This window comes from Silene latifolia, chromosome 7, assembly GCF_048544455.1.
Source record: "Silene latifolia isolate original U9 population chromosome 7, ASM4854445v1, whole genome shotgun sequence".
Lineage (NCBI taxonomy): Eukaryota > Viridiplantae > Streptophyta > Magnoliopsida > Caryophyllales > Caryophyllaceae > Silene > Silene latifolia.
The window spans coordinates 5,319,752-5,329,276 of record NC_133532.1 but is presented as its reverse complement, the minus strand read 5'-3'; the positions used below and the strand labels follow the sequence as shown (position 1 = coordinate 5,329,276).

Sequence of the window (9,525 nt, the reverse complement as noted above, 5' to 3'; positions counted from 1 at the left end):
TTAAGCACCAACCGAAAACATTTGGGGTTGCCGGTGTGTCAGAAATCAGCATTCGACGAAACTCGGATTATCGTGAAAAATGGGTTAAAGCTCGTTATTTGAGGCTGAAATCGAACAGGTTAATTCCTGAACTCGGACGCGTGATTGAAAAACATGGAGAAAAAGAAACAGGGTCCGGTACGACCTTCCGAACGGTTGAAATTGAAGTGTATAATACACGGTTTTTCGGGATTGCGGGGTCCTGGAACGAAATTCTCCGGAAATCACATAGAAAGTTCCTCGGGTCAGATAAAGCGGCCACGCAAAATTTGAGCACCAACGGAAGACATTTGGGGGTGCGGTGTGCGAAACCAAAGATTCGCCGAAACTCGGATTATCGTGAAAAATGTGTTAAAGCTCGTTATTTGAGGTGAAATCGAACAGTTAATTCTGAAATGAGCTCGACGCGTGATTGAAAAACAGGAGAAAAAGAAACAGTGGTCCGTATGACCTTCCGAACGGCTAAAATTGAAGTGTATAATACACGGTTTTTCGGGATTCCGGGGTTCCGGAACAAAATTCTCCGGAAATGACATAGAAAGTTCCTTGGGTCAGATAAAGCGGCCACGCAAAGTTTGAGCACCAAGTGAAGACATTTGGGGGTGCCGGTGTGCCACAAACCAGCATTCGCCGAAACTCGGATTATCGTGAAAAATGTGTTAAAGCTCGTTATTTGAGGCTGAAATCGAACAGGTTAATTCCTGAAATGAGCTCGGACGCGTGATTGAAAAACAGGGAGAAAATGATACAGGGTCCGGTACGACCTTCCGAACGGCTGAAATTGAAGTGTATAATACACGGTTTTTCGGGATTCCGGGGTCCCGGAACAAAATTCTCCGGAAATGACATAGAAAGTTCCTCGGGTCAGATAAAGCGGCCACGCAAATTTTGAGCACCAAGTGAAGACATTTGGGGGTGCCGGTGTGCCACAAACCAGCATTCGCCGAAACTCGGATTATCGTGAAAAATGTGTTAAAGCTCGTTATTTGAGGCTGAAATTGAACAGGTTAATTCCTGAAATGAGCTCGAACGCGTGATTGAAAAACAGGGAGAAAAAGAAACAGGGTCCGGTACGACCTTCCGAACGGCTGAAATTGAAGTGTATAATACACGGTTTTTCGGGATTCCGGGGTCCCGGAACAAAATTCTCCGGAAATCACATAGAAAGTTCCTCGGGTCAGATAAAGCGGCCACGCAAAGTTTGAGCACCAAGTGAAGACATTTGGGGGTGCCGGTGTGCCACAAACCAGCATTCGCCGAAACTCGGATTATCGTGAAAAATGTGTTAAAGCTCGTTATTTGAGGTTGAAATTGATCCAAATGTGGATCATGAGAATCTCATTTTGAACCCGGATAAGCTAATTGAACTCACAAGAACTCAAGGGTCTTAAATGTACACGGTGGGCGTAGGAGTCTTTGGTGAATGTGTGGCAAGCATGACATACGTGGAGCAATGAAGGAAGCATCGAAAGTCTGTTATTTCCATATTTTCTAAAATAAGGTTATTTCCATGTTTTCTAAAATAAGGTAGATTGTTAGATTGTTAGTTTAAGGCAATAAGTTTCCTCATAGGAAACAGGTAGTTTAATTACGGAAATAGTTAAGAGTTTGTTTTCCATATTTCTCTCTTAGAATTAGAATTAGAATTTTATCAAGGAGTCATATTAGGAATATGTATGGGGTATAAATATAGGTTGTCTTGGCCAAATTAAGGAACCAATCAATTCAAGTTATTTCATAAGAAACGTGTGTTCTTACTCAATACAATAAGGTACTTTGTATTTCAAATCGATAAGGTACTTCGATTCAACGAGTTCAAGGAGGATTGGCGTCCAATTTGGCTCACGACAAACAACAAGATTGGCGTCTTGTTCTAGTCACACTATCCAGTTCGTTTTAGCTTCCGCTTACGCATCATAAGTGGTATCAGAGCTTCGGCTCTTGATCCTAACACAATGGCTGAATTGGATGATGAAACTATACTCGCTGAGGTGCGGGATTATCTACACACGAGACCTACGGGGCTCAGAAGTGGGGCAAGGCAGAAAACCGTGGATGAGTTCAAAGTCACGGAGCTGCCGGAATTTGCTGGTGGAACCGACCCTGAAGATTACTTAGAATGGGAAAGAAAGATCGAACGAATGTTCGAGTTTAAAGATCTATGCGATGAGAAAAGTTGTAAGTATGCAATCCTAAAACTAAGCAAAAACGCTTCCTTGTGGTATGAGAACTTAAAGACTCAGAGGGCGAAGGATGGCAAGGAAAAGATCCGCTCTTGGACTAAATTAAAAAAGAAATTGCGTCAACGATATGTGCCTCACACCCATAAGTTGGGGCTATATCGAAGAATGGCAGAACTTACTCAAGGAACACGAAGCATTGCTGATTACTTAACTGAGTTTGAGGAACTTGTCATGTTGAGTGAAGTTGAAGAACTTGAAGATCAAAGGATGGCTCGTTTTTGCAGAGGTCTTAATCGTGCCTTAGCTAACGTGGTGGACTTACATAATTACACATCTTTTGATGAATTGTGTAACTTATGCCTTAAGGTTGAGGCTCAACAAAAAACAAATCGCTCTAGCACCTCGCCTGCACCTAGAACCAGTCCGTGGACTCGTCCAGATTCGACCAAGGGAGTCACAGTTTCAGCTGGGCCGAGTACCACAACCACGAGCACCCCACTCGTGCGTAGCAAGACTGAGGCGGCACCTCTACCTAAAGATCTTTCGAAGGTACGTTGTTTCAAATGTCAAGGTTTTGGACACTTTCAAGCGGCATGTCCTAACAAACGAATCGTTACCCTACGAGAGGCAAATACTTGGAGGGACAGCCTCCATGATGAGGAGTTAGAAGAGGAAGGTATATTCAATCTCAACCTCAACGAGAAAGAAGAAGGGCATTATGAGGAAGAAGAGTTTGAGGCACCTATCTATGATTCCGCATTGGTATTACGAAGAGCTTTGCATTCTGAAATTGAGATAGTGGACAAAGAGCAGAGGGATCAGCTGTTTCATACTAAGTGCCAAATCAAGGATAAGTGGTGCAATGTGATCGTGGATGGAGGGAGTTGTACGAATGTGGCATCTACTGAATTGGTGAAGAAACTGGCATTGAATACCACGGCTCATCCACGTCCTTATAACCTTCATTGGCTCGATGATAGCAACAATTTGAGAGTTACTAGGCAGGCCCGTGTCATGTTCACCATGGGTTCATATCAGGACGAGGTATTGTGTGATGTCATCCCAATGGATGCGTGCCATCTATTGTTGGGAAGACCATGGCAGTTTGATAGGGATGTGGTGCATCATGGGAGGAGCAATAGCTACACATTGTTGGTAAAAGGAAAGAAGATTACCCTTAAACCCATGTCCCCAGAAGCTATTCGAAAAACGCATATGAAGGCACCTAAAACGCCAAACCTGACACTTATGGCGAGTGAAAGAGAGGTGGAAGAAGTGATTCAAGAGGGAGGGCAGGTATATCTGATGGTTGCTCAGAACACGACAGAACCGGCCCAAGAGCATCAAGGGGAGATTAAGGATTTACTTAACGAGTTTGTTGATGTATTTCCAGCTGACTTACCACCAGGATTGCCGCCGATTAGAGGGATTGAGCATCAAATCGATCTCATACCAGGAGCTTCTCTACCAAATAGAGCAGCCTATAGATGCAATCCAGAAGAGACTAAGGAGCTCCAAAGACAAATCGATGAGTTACTTGATCGTGGGTATATCCGTGAGAGTTTAAGTCCGTGTGCGGTTCCAGTTTTGCTTGTTCCGAAGAAGGAGGGAACTTGGAGAATGTGTGTTGATAGTCGTGCCGTAAATAACATTACTATCAAGTACCGGTTCCCAATGCCACGATTGGATGATATGTTGGACGAGTTACATGGTTCTACTATTTTCTCTAAAATCGATCTAAGGAGTGGATATCATCAAATTCGAATGAGGGAAGGAGATGAGTGGAAAACAGCGTTTAAAACTAAGTATGGACTATATGAGTGGTTGGTAATGCCATTTGGACTCACAAATGCACCTAGTACATTTATGCGTCTCATGAATGAAGTGTTGAAGCCATTCTTAGGTAAATGCGTAGTTGTTTACCTCGATGATATTTTGGTCTACTCAAAAGATTTAAGAGAACATATGGAGCATTTGAGAAGTGTTCTGGAAGTATTGAGATTTCAAAAACTTTATGGTAAATTGGAGAAGTGTTCATTCCTAGTAGATGCAGTTATGTTCCTTGGATATGTGATTTCAGGACAGGGGGTGGCTGTGGACCAAGCTAAAGTGGAAGCGATTCGTTCTTGGCCTGTACCTACTACCATTACAGAGGTACGATCGTTCCATGGTTTAGCATCATTTTATCGTCGTTTCATAAGGGATTTTAGCACAATTATGAGTCCGGTTACGGAATGCTTGAAGAAGGGAAAGTTCACATGGGATTTACACGCCCAAAAAGGTTTTGAGACTATTAAAGAGAGATTATGTGCAGCACCCGTCCTTGCCTTACCAGATTTCACGACTCCATTTGAGGTGGAATGTGACGCTAGTGGGGTGGGTATCGGGGCTGTTTTGATTCAAGGGAAGAGGCCCATAGCCTATTTTTCAGAGAAGCTAGGTGGGGCTAGATTGAACTACTCGACATATGATAAAGAATTCTATGCAATCATACGAGCTCTAGATCATTGGAGCCATTACTTGAAGCCACATCACTTCGTATTGCATTCCGATCACGAATCTTTGAAGAACATAAATGGGCAGCGGAAACTCAACTCAAGACATGCTAAATGGGTTGAATTCCTACAATCATTTAATTTTTCAGCCAAGTACAAAAAGGGAAAAGACAATGTGGTGGCGGATGCTTTGTCAAGGCGTTATACATTGTTGGCCACGTTGGAGGTGAGGCTATTGGGGTTCGAATTTTTGAAAGGCTTCTATGAGCAGGATGTGGATTTTAAGGAGGTCTATGCAGTATGTGTCAGGGCTGGTTCGAGTAAAGAATACGTGATCCAAGAGGGGTTTCTCTTCAAAGGGAATCGTTTGTGCGTTCCTAAACACCCAATGCGCGAGTTGTTGATTCGAGAGGCACATGGGGTGGATTGGCAGTCATTTCGGGATTACTAAGACATTGGAGGTATTACAAGAACATTTTTATTGGCCTAAGATGTTAGGAGATGTTACAAGTATCGTGAACAAATGTGTGACTTGTCATATGGCCAAAAGTACTTTTAAGGCGGGTTCTTATACTCCCTTTGCGCGCCCGGTTCGAGAAAAGCCATGGGAAGATGTTTCAATGGACTTTATAGTGGCGTTACCTCGCACACAACGGGGTAAGGATGCAATCATGGTAGTGGTTGATCGATTCTCGAAGATGGCTCATTTCATTCCATGCCATAAAACGGATGATGCTGTAAATGTTGCGGATTTATATTATAGAGAAGTGTTGAGACTCCATGGTATCCCACGCACCATTGTTTGGATCGTGATTCAAAATTTCTAAGTTATTTCTGGAATACCTTGTGGAGGCGAGTTGGAACTAAGCTCCTTTTTAGTACCTCACATCATCCACAAACAGATGGGCAAACAGAGGTTACTAATCGGATACTTGGAGCATTGTTGAGAGGACTTGTGAGCAAAACTCAGAAAGATTGGGACTTGAAATTAGCGCATCTTTGAGTTCGCATATAATGTGTCGCCTACCTATGCTACTAAACACTCACCATTTGAGGTAGTATATGGGGTGAATCCTTACTTACCAATTGATTTAGTGCCTTTGCCAAAGAATGAGCTGTTGCATAAAGATGCTGAAGCAAAATTGAAGTCCATGATGAAATTGCACGACCAAGTTAAGACCAGAATTGAACACGTGAATGAGGTGTATAAACGAAAGGCAAACAAAAATAGGAGAGCTAAGGTGTTCAAAGAGGGTGATCTTGTATGGTTGCACTTGAGGAAGGAACGATTTCCAGGAAAACGCAAGAACAAACTCATGCCTAGAGCGGAAGGACCTTACAAAGTGATACAACGCATCAACGACAATGCCTACAAGATTGAATTCGGAGATTATGGAGTGCATGCCACTTTCAATGTGGGGGACTTATCACCGTACATAGATGATGACGGGTTGCTGGAATTGAGGACAATTCCTTCTCAAGAGGGAGGGGATGATCCAAATGTGGATCATGAGAATCTCATTTTGAACCCGGATAAGCTAATTGAACTCACAAGAACTCAAGGGTCTCAAATGTACACGGTGGGCGTAGGAGTGCTGGTGAATGGTGGGCAAGCATGACATACGTGGAACAGCAAGGAAGCATCAGAAAGTCTGTTATTTCCATATTTTCTAAAATAAGGTTATTTCCATGTTTTCTAAAATAAGGTAGATTGTTAGATTGTTAGTTTAAGGCAATAAGTTTCCTCATAGGAAACAGGTAGTTTAATTACGGAAATAGTTAAGAGTTTGTTTTCCATATTTCTCTCTTAGAATTAGAATTAGAATTTTATCAAGGAGTCATATTAGGAATATGTATGGGGTATAAATATAGGTTGTCTTGGCCAAATTAAGGAACCAATCAATTCAAGTTATTTCATAAGAAACGTGTGTTCTTACTCAATATAATAAGGTACTTTGTATTTCAAATCGATAAGGTACTTCGATTCAACGAGTTCAAGGAGGATTGGCGTCCAATTTGGCTCACGACAAACAACAAGATTGGCGTCTTGTTCTAGTCACACTATCCAGTTCGTTTTAGCTTCCGCTTACGCATCAGAAATTGAACAGGTTAATTCATGAAATGAGCTCGGACGCGTGATTGAAAAACAGGGAGAAAAAGAAACAGGGTCCGGTATGACCTTCCGAACGGCTGAAATTGAAGTGTATAATACACGGTTTTTCGGGATTCCGGGGTCCCGGAACAAAATTCTCCGGAAATCACATAGAAAGTTCCTCGGGTCAGATAAAGCGGCCACGCAAAGTTTGAGCACCAACTGAAGACATTTGGGGTGCCGGTGTGCCACAAACCAGCATTCGCCGAAACTCGGATTATCGTGAAAAATGTGTTAAAGCTCGTTATTTGAGGCTGAAATCGAACAGGTTAATTCCTGAAATGAGCTCGGACGCGTGATTGAAAAACAGGAGAAAAAGATACTGGTCCGGTACGACCTTCCGAACTATTTGAAATTGAAGTGTATAATACACGGTTTTTCGGGATTTCGGGGTCCCGGAACAAAATTTTTCCGGAAATCACATAGAAATTTCCTCGGGTCAGATAAAGCGGCCACGCAAAGTTTGAGCACCAACCAAAAACATTTGGAGTTGCCGGTGTGCCAGAAACCAGCATTCGCCGAAACTCGGATTATCGTGAAAAATGTGTTAAAGCTCGTTATTTGAGGCTGAAATCGAACAGGTTAATTCCTGAAATGAGCTCGGACGCGTGATTGAAAAACATGGAGAAAAAGAAACAGGGTCCGGTACGACCTTCCGAACGGCTGAAATTGAAGTTGTATAATACACGGTTTTTCGGGATTCCGGAAGAAAATTCTCCGGAAATCACACAGAAAGTTACTCGGGTCAGATAAAGCGGCCACGCAAAGTTTGAGCACCAACCGAAAACATTTGGGGGTGCCGGTGTGCCAGAAAACAGCATTCGCCGAAACTCGGATTATCGTGAAAAATGTGTTAAAGCTCGTTATTTGAGGCTGAAATCGAACAGGTTAATTCCTGAAATTAGCTCGGACGCATGATTGAAAAACATGGAGAAAAAGAAACAGGTCCGCACGACCTTCCGAACTTTGAAATTGAAGTGTATAATACACGGTTTTTCGGGATTCCGGGGTCCCGGAAAAAAATTCTCCGGAAATCACATAGAAAATTAATCGGGTCAGATAAAGCGGCCAGGCAAAGTTTGGGCACAAACGGAAGACATTTGGGGGTGCCGGTGTGTCACAAACCTGCATTCGCCGAAACTCGGATTATCGTGAAAAATGTGTTAAAGCTCGTTATTTGAAGCTGAAATCGAACAGGTTAATTCCTGAAATGAGCCCGGGCGCGTGATTGAAAAACAGGGAGAAAAAGAAACAGGGTCCGGTACGACCTTCCGAACGGCTGAAATTGAAGTGTATAATACACGGTTTTTCGGGATTCCGGGGTCCCGGAAAAAAATTCTCCGGAAATCACATCGAAAGTTACTCGGGTCAGATAAAGCGGCCACGCAAAGTTTGAGCACCAACGGAAGACATTTGGGGGTGCCGGTGTGTCACAAACCTGCATTCGCCGAAACTCGGATTATCGTGAAAAATGTGTTAACGCTCGTTATTTGAAGCTGAAATCGAACATGTTAATTCCTGAAATGAGCCCGGACGCGTGATTGAAAAACAGGGAGAAAAAGAAACAGGGTCCGGTACGACCTTCCGAACGGCTGAAATTGATGTGTATAATACACGGTTTTTCGGGATTTCGGGGTCCCGGAACAAAATTTCTCCGGAAATCACATAGAAATTTCCTCGGGTCAGGTAAAGCGGCCACGCAAAGTTTGAGCACCAACCGAAAACATTTGGGGTTGCCGGTGAGCCAGAAACCAGCATTCGCCGAAACTCGGATTATCGTGAAAAATGTGTTAAAGCTCGTTATTTGAGGCTGAAATCGAACAGGTTAATTCCTGAAATGAGCTCGGACACGTAATTGAAAAACAGGGAAAAAAGAAACAGGGTCCGGTACGACCTTCCGAACGGCTGAAATTGAAGTGTATTATACACAGTTTCTCGGGATTCCGAGGTCCCGGAACAAAATTCTTCGGAAATCACATAGAAAGTTCCTCGGTTCAGATAAAGCGGCCACGCAAAGTTTAAGCACCAACCGAAAACATTTGGGGTTGCCGGTGTGTCAGAAACCAGCATTCGACGAAACTCGGATTATCGTGAAAAATGTGTTAAAGCTCGTTATTTGAGGCTGAAATCGAACAGGTTAATTCCTGAAATTAGCTCGGACGCGTGATTGAAAATCACGGAGAAAAAGAAACAGGGTCCGGTACGACCTTCCGAACGGTTGAAATTGAAGTGTATAATACACGGTTTTTCGGGATTGCGGGGTCCTGGAACGAAATTCTCCCGAAATCACATAGAAAGTTCCTCGGGTCAGATAAAGCGGCCACGCAAAGTTTGAGCACCAACGGAAGACGTTTGGGGTTGCGGTGTGCTTAAAAACAAAGATTCGCCGAAACTCTGATTATCGTGAAAAATGTGTTAAAGCTCGTTATTTGAGGCTGAAATCGAACAGGTTAATTCCTGAAATGAGCTCGGACGCGTGATTGAAAAACAGGGAGAAAAAGAAACAGGGTCCGGTATGACCTTCCGAACGGTGAAATTGAAGTGTATAAATACACGGTTTTTCAGGATTCCGAGAACCCGGAACAAAAGTCTCGGAAATCACAGAAAGTTACTCGGGTCGATAAAGCGGCCACGCAAAGTTTGAGCACCAACGGAA

The 9,525-nt window shown here is 43.2% G+C and overlaps 2 protein-coding genes across 2 annotated transcripts; both read left to right on the top strand.

Annotated features, from left to right (window-relative positions):
• Positions 1-1,994: 1,994 nt before the first annotated feature.
• LOC141593167 (uncharacterized) lies at positions 1,995-5,168 on the top strand. Its single transcript, XM_074414119.1, has one exon. It carries the CDS (start codon positions 1,995-1,997, stop codon positions 5,166-5,168), a length of 3,174 nt encoding a protein of 1,057 aa, XP_074270220.1.
• Positions 5,169-5,208: 40 nt separating this feature from the next.
• On the top strand, positions 5,209-6,336 carry LOC141593165 (uncharacterized). The gene is made up of 2 exons (XM_074414118.1): positions 5,209-5,500; positions 5,813-6,336. The coding sequence occupies exons 1-2, from the start codon at positions 5,209-5,211 to the stop codon at positions 6,334-6,336; spliced, it is 816 nt and encodes a 271-aa protein (XP_074270219.1).
• Positions 6,337-9,525: the final 3,189 nt, after the last annotated feature.